At 43.5% G+C, this 25,437-nt stretch overlaps 1 protein-coding gene across 3 annotated transcripts in view; it reads right to left on the minus strand.

The window, feature by feature from the left end:
- Positions 1-25,437, minus strand: part of KDM6A (lysine demethylase 6A) — a 606,821-nt gene that overhangs the window by 100,289 nt on the left and 481,095 nt on the right. For all 3 annotated transcript variants that reach the window (XM_030202242.1, XM_030202240.1, XM_030202241.1), the window contains 2 exons: positions 13,494-13,558; positions 13,332-13,406 (listed from right to left, as the gene is read on the minus strand). In XM_030202242.1, the coding sequence (XP_030058102.1) occupies positions 13,332-13,406; positions 13,494-13,558 (140 nt within the window). The remainder of the gene's footprint in view (positions 1-13,331; positions 13,407-13,493; positions 13,559-25,437) is intronic.

Raw genomic sequence — 25,437 nt, forward strand, 5'->3', positions numbered from 1 at the left:
CTCAGAATGGCTATGAGAGAGTGATGAGGATAAAGCGAACGTGCTAAGCAAATACTTCTCTTCGATGTTTACGGAAGAAAATCCTGGAGATGGACCACGGTCAGCTGCCAATGGAGTATCTGGGAATGGAGTGGATATTGTGCTCTTCATGGAAGAAAGCATTTATAAACAGCTTGAGAATCTGAAAGTGGACAAAGCTATGGGGCCGGATGGGATACATCCCAGGATATTGAGGGCGCTCAAAGAAGTCCTGGTGGTACCTCTTAACAGATCTTTAGAGACGACTGGAGAAGTTCCTCCGGACAAGAGATGAGCTGATGTAGTTCCCCTTTTGTATTTTTCCCAAGCAAGCCTGAATTCTGCTGTGAGGATATTCCAAGAATCCACTAATCTCTCAGTAAAGAGCTATGTTTTTAAACATTTCAACTAAGCTATTCTCTACTACTACTACTACTATTTAACATTTCTAGAGCGTACGCAGCGCTGTACAAACACAGAAGAAAGACAGTCCCTGCTCAAAGAGCTCTATTCTCTCTTCAATGTATCATCATGGCACCTTGCCCTTACCCCTCTCCCGTATACCGAAAATGATATCTTCTGGATCAAAGTCTGATAGAAATTTGAATGTGTCCATCATATTAAAAAATTAAAATAACCCCAGATGATGATGAAACAAAATAGCAAACCTCTATTCCCCTCCATTCTCTTCCGATTTATTATATAGAAATCTATGGTTTCTACAGTGAAAAAGATGTATTATGCTAAAAGTATCGATTCTAACCCATTGTCATCAAAACTGCTTTTTCAAACAGTTAACAAGTTGTCTCCACCAGAATTAAGTTCTGCTACTATTGCTATAGAACCTAATGTTCGATCACTTGCACATTTCTTCTCCGCTGAAGCACATAACGGAGGAATTGAGAATGATGCAATCTTATGGAAAAATTAATGCAAGCCTAATCAAGGGAGATTCGATTAAGGGAATCCTTGTGTATCAATACTGGTGTAATTTTGAACCCGTGACAAGCACAGAAGTAAAATCCTTGGTACAAAAGTTCTCATAAACACAGTGTACTGGACAGTTGTCCTCACTTGATGGATCAACCCCGCCTTTTATTATGTCTTGGATAACTGCTTGGATAACTGGGTTGTTTTCTGAAAGAATTAGGGCAGATTGCACTTACTCCTATATTGAAATCTAATGATTTAGACAGATCTGCCAGCATCCTTTTATTTGCTAAAATAGTAGAAGCATTTGTAGGAACCAAATTAACTTGTTTTTTGGATAAATTCTCAATCTTGCATGACTCCCAATTTGGGTTCAGGAGTGATCATAGCACAGAGTCTTTGCTTATTGTATTATTGACAAAAATAAGGGTTTCTTTAAGCTATGGTATTCAATCAATATTACAATTTGACATCTCTGGGGCATTTTTTGTTTTTTGGTTACATTTGTACCCCGCGCTTTCCCACTCATGGCAGGCTCAATGCGGATTACATGGGGCAATGGAGGGTTAAGTGACTTGCCCAGAGTCACAAGGAGCTGCCTGTGCCTGAAGTGGGAATTGAACTCAGGTCCTCAGTTCCCCAGGACCAAAGTCCACCACCCTAACCACTAGGCCACTCCTCCACTCATTATTCTTTTGAATAGACTTGCAGACCCAGGACTATCCTGGTTTGGTCCATACCTGGTTTATGGTGAAGGATGTGGGGAGGTACTTTGGGAGGGAGAGGGGGAAGACAGGAGATGGGGGGGGGGGGGGCAGGGGGGAGCGTGAGGGTAGGGAGGGGAATGAGTGTGTGTGTGATTGGTGTTTGGAAGTGAGTGGAATGGGGGTGGGTAGGGGGGGAGTAAAGGGAACACAAAATGAAATTAAGACTCAGGCTGGGATCCAAGGGGGAGGGGGAAAGAGAGGAGTGTGGGAGAGAATTGGAAGGTCTCTGAAGGGACAGCGAGAGGGAATTCACTGGCTCAGCTGGGAGGCCAGTGAATGGAACACTAACATAATGATAACAAGTACTCTCCACTCTGGGGCCAATGGCTAACTTGAAGGTGGTCACTCTTAATGTAGATGGGCTTCATTCCCTGGTTAAGAGAACCAAGGTGCTCTCCTGGCTGAAAAGGGAGAGATCTGACATAGCTTTCCTCCAGGAGACACACTTAAACACGATAGAACATCAAAACCTCCGGAGGAGCTGGGTAGGAGAGGTAGAATATGCTTCATACAACTCTAGGCAAAGGGGGGGTGGCTATTTTAATACATAAGCAGCTGCCTTTTAAAACACAGAAGGTGATCTCGGATAAGGAAGGAAGATATGTGCTTGTACTGGGAGACCTCTGGGGACAGAGTATTCTATTGTGTAATGTTTATGGACCCAACATTTATTCCCACAAATTCTTCTCAGAATTAGTGGCTAAAGTGGTGCCTTTCCCAGACTGTCACATAGTGATGGGGGGAGATTTTAACTGTGTAGCTGACCACGGTGGATTGTAAACCCAGGAAGCTAAGAGGAGGGAACTGGGGGAGCAGAGGGGTCAACTTTTTATCATCCCAGCTAGGGCTTGTGGATATTTGGAGGCTTTTGCACCCACATGACAGCGAATTTACCTTCTACTCCCACCCGCCTAACACCTACTCCCGGATTGATTATCTGCTCACAACACCATCTCTGCTTTCTAGGTGTTCACATAGTGGATTGTGTCCTTAGCGATCACTCAGCAGTTACTATGACAATATCCTTTGTGTGGGGGGGAAGGGGAGAGAGGGTGTGGAAGTTTCATCCTTCACTGTATCATGACAAAGAATTCAGGGAATACCTACGAACTAAGTGGATAGATTATCAAACACATAACCAAACAGCAGATGTAGAGGAGCGAGGGGCAACTGGGCAAGATGGCGACCTGAACGGACGCCGAGACGGGAGCTCCGCAAGAGGACCGAATTCTAAGCAAATTCTAGATGAGTCCTAAGCAAAATTGCCCCATTGAAATCGCGATCCGACGCCATCGGCAAATGGATCTGGGTCCCTGAAAGATAGCGATCTAAATCGACTGTCGGAGCCCCCGGGAAATTGGAGGATCGCGCGGAGTTCCAACAAGAAGGCTCCGCCGAGACCGCGATCTAGCTCCAGACCCCCGCAGCCATAGGAGAGGCGGAATACCTTCTCCGGGCAGGAACAGGGTCACCGGAGGAAGTTGATCGAAACCTGCCGGTACCCTGGGAAACGGGAGGCCACGTGAGGACCGAGCGCCATTGCTGAGGACTACACCTGTGAGACACAAAGGCGAGTCGAGGTGCCCTGACTTGAGAGGCGCGAGAGACGTCCGAAGACTAAGCCAGGTAAGAATATTGATGCGGGACACCACGAGAACGAAACCAAGTGAGCACCACCTTCGCTGAACCAAACGGGCCGATGTGCTCAATTCCCCGGGAAAAGTGCTAACGTGGGTCCGGAGACAAAAGGCCCCATTGAGAAGCGGAGAAGAGAGCACGCTTTCCATTAGAGAGAAGAGAGATGGTGGATTTTTTTTTTTTCACTGAAAGAATCACGGGGCTTAATTTGGAAACCGGTTACTGCCTGGCTGTTTGCATCGAGCTGAGAGCGACCACATCGAACCCTCTGGGACCGACCCGGCTCGTGACCAGCCGCCACGACACCACGCAGAACGAGAAGGTCGCATGAGAGACTGCTCCGGACGATCGGTGGAGGTTTGAAACATTGCAACAATGGACTCTTAAGAAAACTTGCTAGCTTATATGTTTTAAAGGCAACGCTACTTTTAAACACATTTTAAAACTTTGTAAATGCTTTGCTTCTAAATGCTCTCCAATGCCTTGCCTTTAAATGAATTGCTAAACATAGTTGTCTTAAACACATTCTAACGGCCTTAGATACCCTGCTTCTAAATGCTTTAAATGCTTGCCTTACAAATGACTTGTTAAACAAAAATGTTTAATGCTAATATAAATGTCTTGTATTGCCTTGCCACTTTAAGAACACTCTAAAGGCCTTTTAAATGCTCTAAATATCTTGCTTCTAAATGCTTTTCAATGCCTTGCCTCTTGACTGACTTGCTAAATATCTAACTGACCTAAATATCGCTGCTCTACTCTCTAATTCTAGGACACTGCTTTATTTTGTAAGGCACTGCATCAGCGCTTTTAGCGCCTGCTTATAATTGTCTCTAAATGTATTGCTTTTATCACATGACTATAACTGTTTCTAAGTGCACTGCATTATAAACATGAACACTAATAAGCTACTGATACTAATCTACCTCATTCCCATAATCCATCACGCATGGACCACCCCCAACATCAACAACAACCCAACCACAATTCACCAACTCTATGCACAAACTATTAATAACTTACCAGACCAAAAATACAACAACCAACCAAAAGGAAAATCCCCCACATAAGAACACCACCAACAGAAAGAGAAAAGAAAAAAAAAACAACAACGACAAACTCAACCACCGAGGAAACAGACAACTAATAAAAATAAACACATCTAACCTCCCTACAGAACCATACCACTCAATCCGATTAGGATACATCAACGCAAGATCAGCAGTAAGCAACTCAATAGACATACTAGACTGGATCACCACAGAGAATCTAGACCTTCTATTCATCACGGAAACATGGTTCCACAGCCCTACAGACCCTGCCATCAAAGAGACATGCCCACCAGATTACAAAATAACCCACTGGACAAGAACTGGAAAAAGAGGTGGTGGAATAGCCATAATTTACAAATCCGAGTTCACCATCACAACCACTGGCGAATCCACCTCAGCACAACTCGAAATAGCCTCGACAAGAATCACTCATCCGAACCTACAAGGACACCTCAGCACAATCCTATTCTATAGACCACCAGGTAAATGGAAAGACTCCCAAACACAACTCATGGACTTCATCTCAAACACATGTGTCTCTGCTTCAAACATCCTCATAATAGGAGATATCAACCTACACCTCGAAGACGACACCTCAATAGGCACACAAGAATGCAAAGAATTCTTAAAACTCTGGGATCTACACGCATCTAACACAACCAACACACGCAAAGGGACACACGCTAGAGATCATTACACACAAATTCGACTCAGACTCAACCCTCCTACTTACAGATACAAGATGGACACCCACACTTTGGACAGACCACCATAAAGCACATGTCTCCCTCCACTGGCGAAAAATACACAGAAACGCAAACAACAAACATGAACGAACAACATACACAACGAGAGGAAAAATAGACCCAATAACATTCTGGCAACAGATCTACCAAAATGAATGGTCAACAAATACAGACACCATTCAATTCCTCCAAGAATGGGATGACATATGTAAAACAACATTGGACACAATTGCCCCAATCCAAACCAGAACATCACGTAGGAAAAAATCAAATCCATGGTTCACCGAAGAGCTGAAAAAACTCAAAACACAAGTCAGAAAACTAGAACGCGCATGGAACAAAAAGAAAGATGAACACACAATGAATGCCTGGAAATCACTTCGGAGGAAATACAAATCTCTCTATATAAAACGCACCTCCAACGTTCTAATGAAGCCTCTGTTAGCCAACATTCTAAAGTGAAGGGGGTGAGATCGCATTGTGTCTGCCCCGCCCACGCGTCAAACGTGATGACGTCGAGGGCGGAGCAATGACACTCAACCAATCGCAACGCTCGGCAGCGAAGCGTCAGGGAAGGAGGCGGCGCTCTCGACGTCTAGCCTTCCCTTCGCTGTGTTCCGCCTTCTTCTGACGTCAAGGATGACGTCAAAAGAAGGCGGAACACAGCGAAGGAAAACCTAGACGTCGGGAGCACCGCCTCCTTCCCTGACGCTTCGCTGCCACGGAGGTAAATTTAAAAACAAGAAAAAAAAAAAAAAAACCATGTTGGGGGGAGAGAAGAGGGTGGCCACTAAACAACAACAATGGGAGCGGGAGGGCAGGGGAGAAACGACAGCATGGATGCGAAGGGGGGAGGGGGGGGAGAAGAGGGCGGCCCAGGCTGGGACATGGAAGAGAGAGAAGCATGGATGCAAGGGGGGGTCATGAAAGGGAGACAGGGGACTTGCTGCAAAAGGATGAATGGAGGCAGCAGGGGACAGAGGGGCATGGATTGGGATGGCAGGGCTCAGGAAGAGAGGGCAATTGCTGGAAAGGGATGAATGGAGGGGGCAGGGGACAGAGGAGCATGGATGGGCATGGATTGGGAGGGCAGGACTCAGGGACAGAGGGAAATTGCTGGATAGGGATGAATACAGGGGACAGATGGGCATGGATGGAAATGGATTGCAGGGCAGGCCTCAGGGAGAGAGGGCAATTGCTGGATAGGGAAAAATGGAGGGGCCAGGTGACAGATGAGCATGGATGGGCATGGATTCGAAGGGCAAGACTCAGGGAGACGGGAATTGCTGGATAGGGATGAATGGAGGGGACAGATGGCCATGGATGGATATGGATTGCAGGGCAGGCCTCAGGCAGAGAGGGGAAATGCTGGATAGGGAGAAATGGAGGGGCCAGGTGACAGATGAGCATGGATGGGCATGGATTCGAAGGGCAAGACTCAGGGAGACGGGAATTGCTGAATAGGGATGAATGGAGGGGACAGATGGCCATGGATGGATATGGATTGCAGGACAGGCCTCAGGCAGAGAGGGGAAATGCTGGATACGGAAAAATGGAGGGGCCAGGTGACAGATGAGCATGGATGGGCATGTATTGGAAGGGCAGGACTCAGGGAGAGGGGAATTGCTGGATAGGGATGAATGGAGGGCACAGATGGCCATGGATGCATATGGATTGCAGGGCAGGCCTCAGGCAGAGAGGGGAATTGCTGGATAGGGATGAATGGAGGGGCCAGGTGACAGAGGAGCATGGATTGGAAGGGCAGGACTCAGGGAGAGGGGAATTGCTGGATAGGGATGAATGGAGGGGACAGATGGCCATGGATGGATATGGATTGCAGGACAGGCCTCAGGCAGAGAGGGGAAATGCTGGATACGGAAAAATGGAGGGGCCAGGTGACAGATGAGCATGGATGGGCATGGATTGGAAGGGCAGGACTCAGGGAGAGGGGAATTGCTGGATAAGGATGAATGGAGGGCACAGATGGCCATGGATGCATATGGATTGCAGGGCAGGCCTCAGGCAGAGAGGGGAATTGCTGGATAGGGATGAATGGAGGGGCCAGGTGACAGAGGAGCATGGATTGGAAGGGCAGGACTCAGGGAGAGGGGAATTGCTGGATAGGGATGAATGGAGGGGACAGATGGCCATGGATGGATATGGATTGCAGAGCAGGCCTCAGGCAGAGAGGGGAAATGTAGGATAGGGAAAAATGGAGGGGCCAGATGACAAAGGAGCATGGATGGGCATGGATTGGAAGGGCAAGACTCAGGGAGAGGGGAATTGCTGAATAGGGATGAATGGAGGGAACAGATGGCCATGGATGCATATGGATTGCAGGGCAGGCCTCAGGGAGACAGCGAAATTGCTGGATAGGGATGAATGGAGGGGCCAGGTGACAGAGGAGCATGGATTGGACTCACACTTTCACTCTGACTCTCAAACACTCACTCTCACATACACTCTCCCAAACATACACACTCCGAGGAAAACCTTGCTAGCGCCCGTTTCATTTGTGTCAGAAACGGGCCTTTTTTACTAGTATACCATAAAACAGACTAAAAGACTACACTACAAAACATTGATGGGACCAAACTACAATGACACACACAAACTCTTCTACCTTGTAAATAAATTGCTAGACACCACACCAGTTACAAACAACAGCAAAGATACACCAGGGGTCGACGACCTCGCGAAACACTTCAAGGAGAAAATTATACATTTACGAAATAAAATTCTCACCAGCCCTATTGAATACGCCACACTCCTAAACTGTCTAGACCCAGAAGACGGAATACACCCAGCAGACAGGATCTGGACTGAATTTGAATCACTGTCAGAGGACCTCATCTCTAAAACGCTCAAAAGATTCGCCAAATCCCACTGCAAACTAGATATCTGCCCAAACAACCTCATGAAAGCAGCTCCTCAACAATTCATAACAGACCTAACGAACCACGTGAATTTCATGCTACAAAACGGACTTTTCCCAAAGGAAAAAGGAAAAATTCTACTCGCCCCAATACCCAAAGAAAAATGCAAGCGAAATAACTAACTACAGACCAGTAGCATCTATAACACTAATAACCAAAATAACCGAAGGAATGGTAACCAAACAACTCACAAATTATCTCAACAAGTTCTCAATACTGCATGATGCCCAATCAGGATTCCGGTCAAATCACAGCACAGAAACAGTACTAATTACCCTAATGACCAAATTCAAACAAATGATTGCTACCGGCACCAATATACTCCTCTTACAATTTGACATGTCAAGTGCCTTTGATATGGTTGACCACGGAATCCTACTACACATACTTGAATATTTTCGCATTGGAGGCAATGACCTAAACTGGTTCAAGGGGTTCCTAACCTTGCGCTCATACCAAGTCACATCAAATTCAACTACGTCTACTGCATGGACACCTGAATGTGGAGTACCGCAGGGATCCCCCCTCTCGCCAACTATCTTCAACCTAATGATGATCCCCTTGGCAAAACTTCTATCAAATCACAACCTTAACCCTTACATATATGCAGATGTAACGATATATATTCCTTTCAAACAAGACATTAATGAAATCTCCAACGAAATCAACCAAAGTCTATACATCATGAATACCTGGGCAGATGCATTCCGACTAAAACTGAACGTAGAAAAAAACTCAATGCCTCGTACTTACCTCCCAATACAACACGAATAAATTTACCGCTATCAACACACCTAAACTAAATCTGCCAATCTCTGATACTTTAAAAATCCTTGGAGTCACTATTGACCACCACCTAACACTGGAGACTCACGCGAATAACACAACCAAAAAGATGTTCTACTCAATGTGGAAACTGAAAAGAATAAGATCATTCTTTCCAAGGTCCATATTCCACACCCTAGTGTAATCACTCGTACTCAGCCACCTGGACTACTGCAACTCACTATACGCAGGCTGCAAAGAACAAATACTGAGGAAACTTCTAACAGCCCAGAATACAGCAGCCAGACTCATTTTCGGAAAACCAAAATACGAAAGCGCAAAATCCTTGCGTGAGAAACTACACTGGCTCCCACTCAAGGAACGTATCACCTTTAAGGTATGCACCTTGGTCCACAAAATCATCCACGGTGAAGCCCCTGCATACATGTCTGACTTAATAGACCTGCCACCCAGAAACGCTAAAAGATCATCCAGAACTTTCCTCAATCTCCACTTCCCTAATTGCAAAGGCGTAAAATACAAAGTATTGCATGCATCAACCTTCTCCTATATGAGCACGCAGTTCTGGAATACACTACCACGCAACCTGAAAATGATCTACGAATTAACCAATTTCCGCAAACAATTGAAGACTCATCTCTTTGAGAAAATTTATTGCAAGAATCAAAACACATGAAGTCCATACATACTAATAGAAATGCATCAATACACACCCTTCTGAATTTCTCTTACCCCGTATTTCCACCACACTTCAAACTCCACCCACAGATAAAATGTTATACCCTATGTTCTCTTGAAATTGTTCTATCGCCTTATCTTTTCCCCATTGTAACATCACATGGTTTCCACGCCCTAACGATTTTTGACTTGACTTTGTCTTCCCATAACTCCTCTCAATGTAACCCATAATCGTACTGTAACACACTGTATTTCCATCCTTCACAATGTATTGTAAGCCACACTGAGCCCGCAAATAGGTGGGAAAATGTGGGCTACAAATGCAATAAAATAAATAAATAAATAAATGTGGGCATGTACTGGGAAGCATCGAAAGCAGTGATGAGGGGGTCACATAATAGCCTACACTGCAGGGAAAAAGAAGGAAGAGAGGCAGACTTGCTGAGACTGTCTAATGAATACCATCAACTGAGAACACATATAGGTACTATGAATGCAAGGGATCGCTCACGCATATTAGAGGTTAGACACCAAATAGACGAAATCTTGAATCAGAGGGCGCAACGGGATATATACTTCCCAACGATTTAAACTATTTAAATGGGGGAATAAAGCTGGGAAACTACTGGCAGCACTGGTTAGGCCATACTGTAAACGGCAAACCATTACAGCTATCAGGGATGCGGCAGGGAGAGAACACACCACAGATAAACATATTACACAGCAATTTGTCACCTACTACAGCTCCTTATACGGGGCAAGAGGGTTTGACTCTGAAGCATGCGAGGGTTTCTTTCAAGATATTTGTATACCTACACTTACACCTGACCAACTACAAACTCTTAATGGTCCTATAGTGGAACAGGAGATCAGACAAGCCATTAAGTCTTTAAAGCTGGCCAAGGCGCCAGGACCAGATGGCTATGGCCCACAGTATTACCGAATAATGGCAGACTTGGTGGCGGGCCCTCTGGGAGCTTGGTTCAATGGGATAGTGGACAACGAATTACCTATACCAAACAATATGGCCCATATAGTACTAATACCGAAGCCGGGCAAAGACTTAACTCAGGTGGGCTCTTACTGCCCCATTTCATTGTTAAATCAGGATATTAAAATCCTGGCCGCTATAATGGCTCGGTGAATGAATGGGGTGATTTCTTCTTTAGTTCATGAGGACCAAGTGGGAATATCATGAGAGCTCTCCTGGCTATACAGGAATGTAGGGGCAGAGGGGGCTTGGCAGTTATTGCAGGGCTTGATATGGAAAAAGCGTTTGACAGCATTTCGTAGCAGTATTTGTTCTGGGTCCTGAACCGTTATGGCATAACAGGGGCATACATATCTTGGATTAAAGCGCTTTATACCCTCCCTGTGGCCAGATTGCTGCTCAATGGTACACTTACAGAGAGCTTGCCCTTACAAAGGGGAACCCAGCAAGGATGCCCCTTGTCACCGCTCCTCTTTTTGCTAGCTATAGAACCGTTAGCTATAAAAATTAGGGGAGCTAGGGCCATACGGGGATCAGGGTGGGCAAAAAGGACTTTAGAGTAAATCTATTTGCAGATGACATTTTAGTATATCTGGCTAATGGGCCTAGAGACCTCCCCCAGGTGCTGGCAATAGTAGGTAATTTCGGGGAAATGCCGGGGCTGCGGGTCAACTGTTCAAAATCAGAGATGCTCCCGTTATCGGGATGTTCTGCGGACCCAGGCTGGTCGGGATTGCCAATACCGCTTGCGCGAGGAGCCATGAGATATCTGGGAATCTTTCTTAGTGTTAATACATTGATATTCTACAGAAAAAATGTGGTTGATACATTGGAAAACATCAGGAAGCTGTGTGACAGATGGAAGCACTTGCCGCTTTCTCTGATGGGCAGAATACCCTTAGTTAAAATGGTTTTACTGCCAAAGATCCTATACCCCTTACAAGCGGCCCCCATATGGCTGTTACGGAGAGACGAACGTTTATACCGATCTATCATACGTTCCTTCATCTGGCAGGGTAGGGGAGCACGGATAGGGCACCAGAAGCTCTCTCTGAGTAAGACCGTGGGAGGCCTGGCACTGCCTGAACTACGCCTATATAACGTGGCTGCACTTATGCGACTTATTTTTGAGGGAATGACGGGTACTTACCGGTTTTTGCCGAGCGCAGGACTGGAGGATTGGAGTGCCCCGTGGTCATTCATAAATCTAATACACATGAGGCCTAGTAATATATATGATACAGCAGGAAGACTGGCCTTTCTGCAGCCTCTGCGAAGGGCGTGGGCTTGGTGGAGAGGGCATCAGAATCGAGCACCAGAGGCATCCCCCTTCCTAGGGATGGTGGGCAACGCAGATTTCCCAGCAGGCCTAGGATACTCTATATTTGACAAGTGGAAGGAGAAGGGATGTGTGATGGTGGTCCATCTTATGGCACAAGGGCAGGAGCAGTTAGAATCATTTGATCAGCTGAAGGAGAGGTGGGACTTCCCCAATAAGCATTTATTACAATATCTTCAAGTACGGCATTATTCTTCTTCTTTACAACGGGCACATGGGGATCGATGGCTGTGGGGGCCAATGGACAAGATTCTATTGCGTACACCGTACAAGGCGAACAGCCTATCCACATGGTATAAAATCTTGCAGATGCATAGGCCTCTGGGAGGGATGGAAAGATTGATGGACCAGTGGAATAGAGAGTTGAATAGAAACTACACTATTAAAGAATTTAGTAAGCTTTTCTCCAATATATATATGACATGGTTAAAGTAGCAGACCTGCAAGAAACTCAATATAGGATATTGCACCGAGCATACATTACAAAGGCCAAGGGGGCAGTCATGGGCCTTTGGGGAGAGGGTCAATGCACCAAATGCCAGAAAGGGTGGGGGACTTTCATTCACTCTTTTTTAGAATGCCTGTCTCTTTCACTGTGGAACCAAGCATTCCAGGTGATTAAAGAAGTCACAAACAGGCAGATAGAGTGGGATTATGCAACCTTACTGTTGGGAGACCAAGACCTTCTGATTGCCCAGGGCCTTCCTAAGTCACATAGGAGATTTATATATACATCCCTCTTATTGATCAAAAAGACCATCTTACAATTTTGGATACACCCAGAACATCCCCCGGTAGAAGTGTGGTATAATAAAATGAGAATGGTGGGTGAGAATGAATGCCGTATCTATGCCACCTCTGCAAAGCTTACCACCAGGCAATATCATGGTCTGTGGACAGCCTGTTTAAAAGTGTTACCTTTACAGGGCAATGAGGGAGGGGGGAAGGGAGTGAGAGAGTATGAGGGGAGTGTTTGGGATGGATGTTGAGTTATGGTGTGGGTTAAAGTGGTGAGCGTGATGTATGACTGGGAAAGGGGAATAAAACAGAAAATGCAGTGTGTAGTGCGAGCCAGGCCGGTGATTTATGGTTAGACGCTTTGTAAGCTTCAAAATGTGATCTTTATGAGTTACTATATACACACAACTGGAAGTTTTGGATATGTCTGTGCGAGCACTGCTGTACTGTGTTAATAAAAATAAATATTAAAAAAAAAAAAAGGTCGCTTTCCTGTTGGGCATTAACAAGAGTTCTAGTCCACCTATATGATATGCCTCTTACAACCATAGAAAACTATAAAATGTTGCTCATGAAGGCCACTTTTCATACTGGCTGTGCTATTTTTGAAATGACAAAGCATTAGAAATTCAGAAGGAAAAAAAGCAAGCCTTCAATAGACCATAAAAGGCTGTAACATGTTCAATGAATGTTTGGATTCCTGGAAACTCACTTTTTGTCATCTGACAGGTCAATATTGGTCCCAAATTTGATTGTTTTAAACGGTCCTTTTTTCCTCCTCCCAGAGCTGTGAAAATAATAATAATAAAAAAAACACTGTTCAAATGTTCTTGCCTCTAACTTTTAGGATGCTTTATGTTTTAATTGAACTTACTTATCTGAAGATGTAGATTCAGTGTCTGAGTGGTCCTTATGGTGACTCTTTTTCTCATTTTCTTCCTGATGAGGGCAAAGAAATTTGATAAAACTTTGTGCAAAGCTTTTCAAAAGCTTGAAATACAGCATGGAAGTCAGGAAGTTATTTACAAGAGAAAACTTTTCTTGCAAAATATATTTGCCCAATTACCAACTCAAATCCCTGGAAACCCAACATCAGCGTTACCTTCTGTGAGCGAAAATCAATACACATCCAGATGCTAGGTGTTATAAAGACAAATTATTTCACTTTACTAGAGAACTAGTTCATCACTGGCTATCTACTGTTCACTGCACCAACAGAACAAAGATTACGTTTCCAGATTAAATCAATAAAAAGTGAGCATAAACCAGTGGTTCCCAAACCTGTCCTAAGGCTTCCTCAACTAGTAAGGTTTGTAGGATATCCATAATGAATATTCATAAGATATTTGCATACACTGCCTCCATTGTAAGGGGGGGGGGGCAATTTGCCAAGCATACCCCAAGAATAAGGCAAGCATTTGCTTATTTCCGATCTGACGAAGAAGGGCAACCTTCAAAAGCTAATCAAGAAATGTATTAAGTTATGTCCAATAAAAAAGGTATCATCTTATTTTCTTTTCCATGTTTTATTTTGTTTGATTTCTATTGATAACCTTAAGAGTGGACTAACACGGCTACAACACTCCTCTACTCGGCAATAATGGAAACCAAGGACGCCCATCTCAGAAATGACCAAATGTAAGCCCTTTGGTCGTGGGAGGAGCCAGCATTCGTAGTGCACTGGTCCCCCTGACATGCCAGGACACCAACCGGGCACCCTAGGGGGCACTGCAGTAGACTTCAGAAATTGCTCCCAGGTACATAGCTCCCTTACCTTGTGTGCTAAGCCCCCCAAACCCCCCCCCCCAACCCACTACCCACAACTGTACACCACTACCATAGCCCTAACGGGTGAAGGGGGGCACCTAGATGTGGGTACAGTGGGTTTCTGGTGGGGTTTGGAGGGCTCACATTTACCACCACAAATGTAACAGGTGGGGGTGGGCCTGGGTCCGCCTGCCTGAAATGCACTGCACTCACTAAAACTGCTCCAGGGACCTGCATACTGCTGTCATGGACCTAAGCATGACATTTGAGGCTGGCATAGAGGCTGGCACAAAAGATATTTAAAGTTGTTTTCTGAGGGTGGGAGGGGATTAATGACCACTGGGAGAGTAAGGGGAGGTGATCCCCGATTCTCTCCGGTGGTCATCTGGTCAGTTTGGGCACCTTTTTGTGGCTTGCTCGTAAGAAAAACTGGACCAGGTAAAGTCGTCCAAGTGCTCGTCAGGGACGCCCTTTTTTTTCCATTACGGGTCGAGGACGTCCATGTGTTAGGCACGCCCAAGTCCAGCCTTCGCTACGCCTCTGACATGCCCCCATGAACTTTGGTCATCCCTGCGATGGAAAGCAGTTGGGGACGACCAAAAATGGCTTTCGATTATGCCGATTTGGGCGACCCTGTAAGAAGGACGCCTATCTTTCGATTTGTGTCAAAAGATGGGCGTCCTTCTCTTTAGAAAATGAGCCTAATTGAGAGGCATTAGTCAGAATTTGGACGTTTTACAAATACGTCCAAATTCCAAAGCGGGGAGAAGGTCATTTTCGAAAAAGATGGATTTCCATCTTTTGTGATCGATGTCCTTGGATTTGGACGGCCTTGATTTTTAGCCATTTTTGAAAAAAAAAAAAAGTCCAAGTCTAAAATGTCCAAATTCAAGCCATTTGGACATGGGAGGAGCCAGCATTTTTAGTAGACTGACATGCCAGGACAGCAGTCGGGCACCCTAGGGGGCACTGCAGTGGACTTCATAAAATGCTGCCAGGTACACAGCTCCCTTACCTTGTGTGCTGAGCCCCAACACCCCCCCCCATACCCACAACTGTACACCACTACCATAGCCCTAATGGGTGAAGGGGGCACCTATATGTGGGTACAGTGGGTTTCTGGTGGGCTCACAGTCTCCTGCACAAGTGTAACAGGTAGTGGGGGGATGGGCCTGGGTCCACCTGTCTGAAGTCCACTAAACTACTCCAGGGACCTGTATGCTGCTGTCATGGACCTGAATATGACATCCGAGGCTGGCATACAGGCTGGCAAATAATGATCTTCAACATACTTTTTGGGAGTGGGAGGAGGTTAGTGACCACTGGGGGAGTAGGGGGAGGTCATCCCTGATTCCCTCCGGAGGTCATCTGGTCATTTGGGGCACCTTTTCGTGCCTTATCCATAAAACAGGTCCACCTCAAAACATCCAAGTTTTAGTGCTGAACGTTTTTGCTTTGTTCCATTATGGCTCAAAGACGCCCAAGTCTTAGGAACGCCCAAGTCCCGCCTTGAACACGCCTCTGATATGCCCCCTTGAGATTTGTAAGTCCTTCCAACAGACTTCTGAGAAAGACGTCCAAAATGCGGATTCGATTATACCAATTTGGACATTTCTGTGACATGGACGTCGTCACTTTTTGGATGTCCATCTCTTTCGAAAATGAGCCTGATTATGAAACTTTGATGGATAATTTTGTTTCTATTTTCCTGCCTACCCCAAGAGCAGATATAGAATACAATTCTTCGCTCTGGCTTAGATTCTGTAGCTCCCTTACAGAAGCAGTTTTGAAAATCATAAACCTTCGCACCCCTGGCATTACCATGGATTGAAATTACAGAAAAGACAACTGCGTCATCATGAAAGATCCTGGAGGAAGAATTGCTCCAAAGCAACATTAAGTGCTTATAGAGATTCTGCATATTTTTAAAAAATCCTCTGTTATTTAATCAAAAAGGAACTATTATTGCTCACTACTATGAACAGGACACTTCTACAAGGCTCTACAAAATTCGTCAACTTGGTAATCCTTTATCTATGGTTTACTTTTCATAAAAAATGTTGCTGCAGATACCATTGCTGCAGCCTTTTTGGAAAAAACAACTATCTTAACAAGCTCTTTCCCATGCCACAACGCTTATGTACTACCCTCCATATCTCCCTCCTCTACTTCTACCCTTTATGGTGGATTTTTTCAATTCAAGCTCTCATCAGGTCTTGAGGTGTAGAGAATTTTTCCACACTAGCATTAGATACTATTCCTTTCTTCTCTACTTCCTTATCTGCACACCATAAGTCAGTTCCAGTTTAAAGGATGGCAATTTCGTTTCTGACTGAAGGAAGCAGTTCATCCTGAAATTAAAGATCCCAAGGCAGACCTAACTGTTCCTCTAAATCAGTTTTTTTCAAATCCAGTCCTCAGGACACAACTAGCCAGTCAGGTTTTCAAGACATCCACAATGAATGTGAACAATATATCTAGGAAAGGAAAGGGAAAGTGGACAGGATTTGATATACCGCCTTTCTGTGGTCACAACCAGAGCAGTTTACATATAATATACAGGTATAATACAATCTCGATTATCTGATGTAACTGGCACCGATCCATTGTCAGATAATATGAAAAATAATGGGTAACCCCTCAAACAATGCATAAACAAAGGCATAGTTCCAGATTTTCAAAGATTCTTTACTAACAGCACTATAGCATATTCTGCAACATGCCTGAAGTGCTAAAACATACTGTAATCACTGTATTATACAGTAAAATAAGACCAATACAGAACTGTAAAAACAATCAGAACGAGTACTGTACGTATACCTAGTAGCAATGCAACTGGTAAACAAATTATAAATTTGTTATGTAAAATTTTGATTAATATTTTCCCATTTTACTTCTCTTCCTTGCTACAAGGTCACACCAGCATCAGTAGCTGTCACTTCCCCTTATTGTTCTCTATATGCCAGTGCAACCTCAGTTGCCGACACCTTCACTATGACTGACTTTTACAATTGAATGTTCAGCCTCACTCAAGGCGCCTTCATTGGAATTATCTCCAATCCGATTGCTGTTCACCATAGCAAGCACATCACTGTCAGTTAGTTCTTCTTGCTCATCTGCCTGCATCCATTCGTGTATGTCATCCTCACAAGCATTCTCACAGCCTGGTATTTCCTGTAACAAAGGAAGGACATCTTCTGCGGCTGCTCTGTGTTCAGTGTCATCTCCTTGTTCATTTTCATTCTCAGGAATTAACTTTCTCCATGATTTTTCTAGGGTTGGAGGTTTGATTTCATCTCATTTATTTATTTGTGACATTTATATCTCACATTATCCCAAACAAGTTTGAGTTCAATGTGGCTTACAATAAACAGTACATAAAGAATAATGCATAAGTAATTTGTTGTAAGAATCCAATTCCCTTGTAGATCTGCAGAAAGATTATGGCATAAAATACCCTTCTACTGAGAATAAGATAAGTTGGAAGTTATATAATAAAGAATACAAGAGATTATTAAAATAAAAAAGAAAGGACTGCTATTCTAAATTAGTTGCTGGTAATTCTTTGGACACAAAGTTGCTTTTTAAGATAGAGATGTTACTCACACTGAAGCCTGTATTGCTGCATCAACCATAAAAAGACCTTCAGCCGCCCACTTTGCTGAGTATTTTAGTTCTAAAATAACTATAGGGGAACTTTTTAAGGATGACAACTTACATTTGGATTCTCTTATTTTTTAGTTTGAATAAATCCTGCCAGAATTCTGCGCGACTGCGGAGTGCAGAATTTCCCAGTTGCACAGAATTCTACTACTACTTAGCATTTCTATAGCGCTACAAAGCATACGCAGCGCAATTCAACATTTCCCTGCAGAACCTGCACAGCTGTAGTAAAAGACGGACCCCTGTGCGGCTCAGCTGACCCCCCCCCCACCTGCTTGACTCTCCGCCCCGCCTACCTGTGCATTGCATGGTGGTAATCTCTTGAGACTACTGCTTGAAGTCTCGGTGGCCATTTTGAAAAAGCACGGCACCAGCAAGAGAGCGGCAGCAGCGAGGCAGGAAAGAGTGGGGTTCTTTCTTGCCCCTAAAGAGGTACTCCCGCTGAAGCTCCTACTCCTACTACCGCAGGAGAGTGTAGGGGTATCTGGAGGGAGCGGCTGTAAAAAAAAAAAAAAAAAAAAAAAAAAAAGAGGGGAGGGAGTGGCTAAAAAAAGGGGGGCATGTTGTGGGTGGATGTTTAAAAAAAAAAAAAAAAAGATACTGTGGATGGAAGGGGACTGCAAAAAAAAAAAAAAAAAGGGATGCTGTGGAAGGGAGGGGCTATAAAAAAGGGATTCTGTGGGTAGGAGGGAGAGGGTGCAAAAAATTTGAAAATTTTGCATGCAGAAATATGCAGAATTTGCAAACGTGTGCAGAATTATAATTTTTTTAGCGCAGAATTCCGGCAGGAGTATTCTTCTTATTCTGTCTTGGACACTTGTTATTAGACTGGTTACTAATTAAATTGGATTTAGGGGACTTTCCTCAAAATTTTGGGGAAAAAAAAAATACCAGAGAACCCAATGATTTAATTTCAGATTATAGACCAAGTGCCTCCATCCCACTTTTTTTGTAAAATGATGCAGGGAGTGGCATCCCATCAGCTGTCTGATTATTTGGACCACCACAGTATTTTACACTATACACAATTGGGGTTTAGGTCAAACTTCAACACCAAGACAGTTATTGGCCCATTGATAACATCCACAAACTATTATGCAAAAGCCTTGGTGTTACAGTTTAACCTATCAAGTGCATTCCATTTGGAGGATCATAATATTTTATTGCAGACACTGGAAAGTTTGGGAGTTACTGAGGTGTATAAATGATTTTCAGGTTTTCTGAAATTTCATAATTATAGAGCAAAGTTATATGCTAACTTTTTGGAGAAGTAGAGTAATCCTAGCAGTGTTCTGCAGGGTTCTTCCTTGCCCCCACTTCTTTTCAATGTTTACATGCATTATCTGAGTCATACACTGGAGAAGCTGGGGGTTTATTTTTATAGTTATGCAGACAACATAATAGTTATGGTTCCTATTAGATGGTTGCAACTTATTTATTGCATTTGTATCCTACATTTTCCACCCTTTGGTAGGTTCAATGTGGCTTACATATTACAACAGAGACGGATTACAGAATAGGTAGTATTTGTGGGAGTGAGGTATGCATCGTTTTCCATTTCCGAGTTTATTTCCGGTATTTTTAGTGGTTAAGAAGTTATGAAGTCGCAGAGGGGAGGAACTTCCTGAAAAGATGTGTTTTTAGGTTTTTCCGGAAGTTGAGGTAGTTCGAGAGTTTCAGGTCCTTTGGTAGTGCATTGCAGAGTTGGGTACCTATGAAGGAGAAGCTGGAGGCATATGACAATTTGTATCTCAGGCCTTTGCATCTGGGGTAGTGGAAGGTTAGGTATGATCCTGTTGTTTCCATCAGGTTTCTTAGTGGTAGATCAGCCTATTCAGTCTTACTTCATAATATTATTGATACTTTAGATTTTTGGATGAAAATACACAAGCTTAAGTTAAACACAGGTAAAACTAATGCTGAGTTTTACTAGGCCGGTAGTGCAGCTGTGTTGGCAATGCTGTGCGGAAGCCGCTAGTGCGGCTTAGTAAACAGACCCCTACATTTTTATTGATTAGTCATTCAGCTTCAGAAAAGGAAAATTATGGGAACGCTCCAGCCTACATGTTCAGCCTGGTCGACCTCCCACCCAGAAATTCCGTGCAGTCGTCCCGCACTTATCTCAATCTCCACTATCCTAACTGCAGGAACTTAAGATACAAGCTGCTCTTTGCCTCTTCATTTTGCTTCCAGTGTCCCCGTTATTGGAATGTTCTGCCATTAGCGTTAAAAGAGACTACTGATCAGTCTATTCAAGAAATCCCTGAAGACCTACCTATGTGCTCGATCATTCTCCTCAGCTGCTTGATCTTCTGCATCTCCGCCTTCCTTTCCCCTGCTGTTTTCCCTCCCTTCCCCTCATATACTTTATCCTCTGCTTTGCACTACTGCTATTATGTTGTACTTTTCTCCTAACATTGTACGCCACATAGAGCCTGCCTTGGTGGGAATATGCAAGATATAAATGTTCACAATAAATAAATAAGTGTCAGAATTAATCAGACTTTGTATAGACAAATTATGCGAAGAATGATACATAGCTTATTTGCGTCTGAATGAATAAAAGGCCTATTGTGAAATTAACTGTAAAAATGTCAATACGGGTTAAAAATAAAATCTGTCTGCTTAAAAAGTCAATCCAGCGACAGACAGGATAGACAAACTGTGCCAAGAAAGGAAAATTATCATGACTAAAGCTTATTTAGTATGTGGGCATAGACAAATATAACCCTGCAATACAAAAACCGTATATAAATAACTGGCTTCCAAAAACAGTCTAAGAATAACTGATACGAACTTCAACTGATTAAAAAGATAAACCGCCAGTTATAGCACCGATAAAACCTAATAAAAGTAAAGACGAATTGGATGCGTAAACAGCCACTGTGACTGAGCAATCCAGTATTAAGTACCAAGTAAAAAGGGAAGGGAAATTAGTAAAAAAAAAAAAAGAAATGTATTTGACCACTGGATTGACTATTTAAGCAGCCTGATTTTTTTTTTATCCTTAGATTTTAATAGTTCCTTTCACAAAAAGTCATGCATTTTTTTTATGCAGACACACATAAGCTATATATCATTATAAGAAGTAGAATATTTTAGGCTCATGTTTAGATACCATTATCAGACATACCCTTTTCTCACACTAGTTAAATGGTATATTCAGGTGTTTCTTCCAATAGTTGTTGACAATCCATCTAATGTTTTTCCTTCTTCCTTCTCTAGTAGTTGACTGTGTTTTGTTCAGTCATTATACATCAGGCACTAGACATAGTTTTTAAGGTAGGTTTTGTTTATTCAACTCCCCTTTTGAACTCTCTTCCTAACTCATCGTCCTTTTCCCATTTAAATTGTCTGAGCCAACACATTGGGTTCATTGTTTTTCTGATGTGGTCTCATAATGCTTGTATTATGTTTTATTAAATATGCTGCCTATATTATTTAATGTATTTTGTTTGCAAACATTTGTTCATTTTTGTTAATTTGTAAGGCATTCAAACTCTTTAGATTCTTTTTATGTTTATCTTAAAGATATTTTGCACTTTACACTTTTTGGTATATGTGCAGTCCCATTGCATTTTAAAATTAATATCTAGCCCATTATAAACCATAACATTCTACTGCTTTGTCACCCTCGTACCTTCCATGCATCTCTCCCCTGTCTCTCATCCACCCAGCACCTCCTGTTTTGCACCTTACACACCCCACCCTCTTTCTGTGAAACTCACTGTAGTGCTTTGGTGTTTCACTTATATATACTGTTATTTATCAACATTTGCTTATTTCTGATCTGAAAAAGAGCTACCTTCAGAAGCTAATCAAAAATGTATTTAGTCCAATAAAAACGGTATCATCTTATGTTTTATTTCTATTGCCTTTAAAAGTGGACTAACATGGCTACATCACTCTAATTAATTTTTAAAATTATTTTTGCATTTTTTGTTTGCGTATATGGCTTGTCTGTTGTGAAGATGAGGCTTCTGCTCCCACTCTCCAGCAGGCCTCACTGGCCTGTGGCCTCTGAACAGGACTCCAAACAGTCTCTTCCCAGCATCCTGAGCAATCCAAACTCAAGCTACTGGGCCCCTTTCTCACTCAGGGTGAGCTGGTTCTCAGTTTTCAAATTGTATGCAGATTAGCATGTTATCCTTTCATGCTCAGGGTGACCTGGTTCTCCAGAGGCAAAATTAAACAGGTCTTACCCACAGCATATTCAGGCAATTCTTTATTCCAGCCCCTGGGCACAGTTCTTCTAGCTTAAATACTTTATACATTTACATATCTTCACACTGAACCTCCCCACACAGATTCCTGGGCTCAGCATTAACCTCAATACTTTGGGGACTTCTAACCCCAGGCTTTGTAGCCTGCTTCTCAGTACTGGGACACACAGCCCTACTTCTTCTTGGGACACCCAGTCCTTCCTTCCTTAGACTCACAGTCCTTTCTTTGAACACACAATTCCTCTAAGCTCTTTCCAGGGGGGATCCTCTTTCTTCAGCTACCAGCTCTCTTCCTTTCCTTTCACATCTCAGGTGGGGGTATAAAGTGGTTAATTAGCTACACCGGACACAGCCCATAACCTCCTACACCTGTGGACCTCCCAGGGCTCTCCCCGGTCCTAGCGACCTCCACCTATTCTCCTAGCGCCCTCTAGTGGCCTACCCCGGACATCCTGGACATTTTTAGGGGAACAGTGCCATCTAGTGGCCTGCCCCGGCTAGGACAGCCTCTTATTTATCACACTGTATATATGCTTTTATACAGTGTTGTATCCAACCCCTGAAGCAGGTAGGTGTACCCACCTGTGTCAGGTCTCTGTTCGGTGCCTCAATAAAAGATCTGTTTGTTCAACATTCCCCATGTGGAAGTTAGTGTGTTATCCTCTACTTTTCTGCTTCCTTCCTAAATATTTGTTAAACCATGGAAAAATTTTTCCATCTAACTGGAGGCCTAACAATTCACTAGATGTCTTGGCCCTTATTAACAACGTTTAAAAATGTAGTAATCAATTTACTGAAGGGTGACAGTTGTGGTTGTCAAGGTCTTGCCTTGAGTAAGTGAAACTGACAATTCAGCCATCATGCTGTGGCTTTTTACTGTCTAGCTATCTTGTTCTTGAACTCTCTGGGCCAGATGCACTAAACTTAACGAGCCATTAACAAGCAAGAAGTAAACCCTGGCATGCACTAAAGACTTTTTTCGATGACAGTAGCAGCTAATGAAAACGGAATGCAGATGAGCAAATCGTGTAGAAACCCTATTGTAATGAGATACACTAACCTTTTCCAATTGCCTTAACGCTGGAAAATCTAACAAGAGGTCTGTACCTCTCGTTGGGTCTGCGTGGGATTGGAAACAATTATTAAAATTAAAAAAAAAATTGGGGGGCAAAAACGGCCAAGTGCTCATCAGGAGCATCCTTTATGGACATTCTTCACTATATATATATAAAAAAAAAAAATCAAACAGGCTCCGAAGCTGTTTTGATAAATGTTCAATAAAGACTTAAAAAGTGGGAAAAAAATCTAAGTGCTCATCCTTTTTTTTTTTTTTTTAACAAAACTATTAGTGGGATTTGAACACGCCACCTCTGGATTACAAGACCGGTGCTCTAACCACTGGGCCACAACTGTACTTGCTTGGATGTCCCTCCCTTACTTCCAGGTCTTTCAGCTGAGTGAAACATGGCCAAAATGGACTTTTTTTTTTTTGAAGTGAAGCTTTATTAAAAAAAAAAAAAAATCAAACAGGTTCCGATGCTGCAGGCTCTTTTTTGGACATCATTCAACCCCGGAATAATAAAAACGTCTTTTTTGGCAGTGCTTCACTCAGCTGAGACCTGGAAGTCCATGAGCCAATCACAACGTGTTCAGCTGAGCTAAACACGCTGTGATTGGCTTAGAGACTTCCAGGTCTCTCAGCTGAGTGAAGCACGGCCAAAAAGGACGTTTTTATTATTCCGGGGTTGAATGATGTCCAAAAAAGAGCCTGCAGCATCGGAGCCTGTTTGATTTTTTAAATAAAAAAAACATCCATTTAGTGGGTCTCCCCCCCCCCCCAATAATAAAAACATCCTTTTTGCCCGTGCTTCACTCAGCTGAGAGACCTTGAAGTAAGGGAGGGAAATCCAAGCAAATAGAGCTGTGGCCAAGTGGTTAGAGCAGTGGTCTTATAATCCAGAGGTGGCGGGTTCAAATCCCACTAATAGTTTTGTTAAAATTGGAGTTATTTATTATTTTCTCCCCGTTTTTATTTATTTATTTGAACATTTGTTATTCTGCCATTCATGAACCTTTTCAAGACTAACAACTTCCAAACTGCACTTGCTTGCTATGAGTGAAATTCAGTCAACACATTAGCAGAAGCCCCGGCTCCGATGCTGCAGGCTCTCAGCTGAGCTAAACGCGTTGTGATTGGCTCAGAGACTTCCGGGTCTCTCAGCTGAGAACCTGCAGCATCGGAGACAGGGTTACCTCGCAGGAGGGGGAAATGTGTTTAGCTCAGCTCAATACTTCCTTCACTGTGATTGGGTGGAAGATGGCGCTGGGCGGATGGAAATCCTAATGACAGTCTCCAGAATTGCTTCTATTTGTACCATGGTAGGTGCCGCGGATGCCTGCAGCATTGGAGCCTGTGATTTTTTAAAAATAATGCACTACAGTGAAGAACGTCCATAAAGGACGCTCCTGACGAGCACTTGGCACTTGAGGCACATTTGGCATGCGCAGAGCAGCCAGCATAACGCTTTGCTGCTCTGAGCATGCTTGACCAGCCGATTCTCCAACTGTTTTACGAGGGAATAGAGAATGCAAGTGAGCTACAACGAGTAGCTCATTTGCATTCCCTTTCCTTGATGCATAGCTGTTCCCTACCAATTCGCTAAGGAACTCGGTAGGGAACGGCTCTAACGACGACTTTTGTGCATCTGGCCCTCTATTCTTTAAAGCAGAATTTATTAGTTATCTCATTGCTTGTGCAAATTAGACCTCACTAGATAGTCATGCTTTAGCGCACTGGCTGAAGAAAGCCACACTATGATGGCTGAAACGTCAGTTCCACTGACACGGCAAGTCCCAGACAACTGCAACAATTGTGATGCCAGTTGCAAAAGCCAAAGAGAACCAACTGAAGGTTGTCCAAAGTTCTGCATCTCTCTCAGCTTCTACCCCCCTCATCTTTATGTACAAGTCTCTTCTGAGCCCCAGAAAGGGAACATCTTTGGATGACAGAACCTCTAACTACAGTCACAAGCAGCAGAGACTAGTTTGCTATAATTTGAGACACTTTCAAAAATCTTTTGGGCTATATACTCACAGTAAGCTTTCACTGGGTATCAACTGGGTATCGGAGGGGGGGGGGGGATGTGAACAAAAAACTACTACAGC

The sequence above is a fragment of the Microcaecilia unicolor genome, chromosome 4 (assembly GCF_901765095.1).
Source record: "Microcaecilia unicolor chromosome 4, aMicUni1.1, whole genome shotgun sequence".
NCBI classification, from domain to species: Eukaryota; Metazoa; Chordata; class Amphibia; order Gymnophiona; family Siphonopidae; genus Microcaecilia; species Microcaecilia unicolor.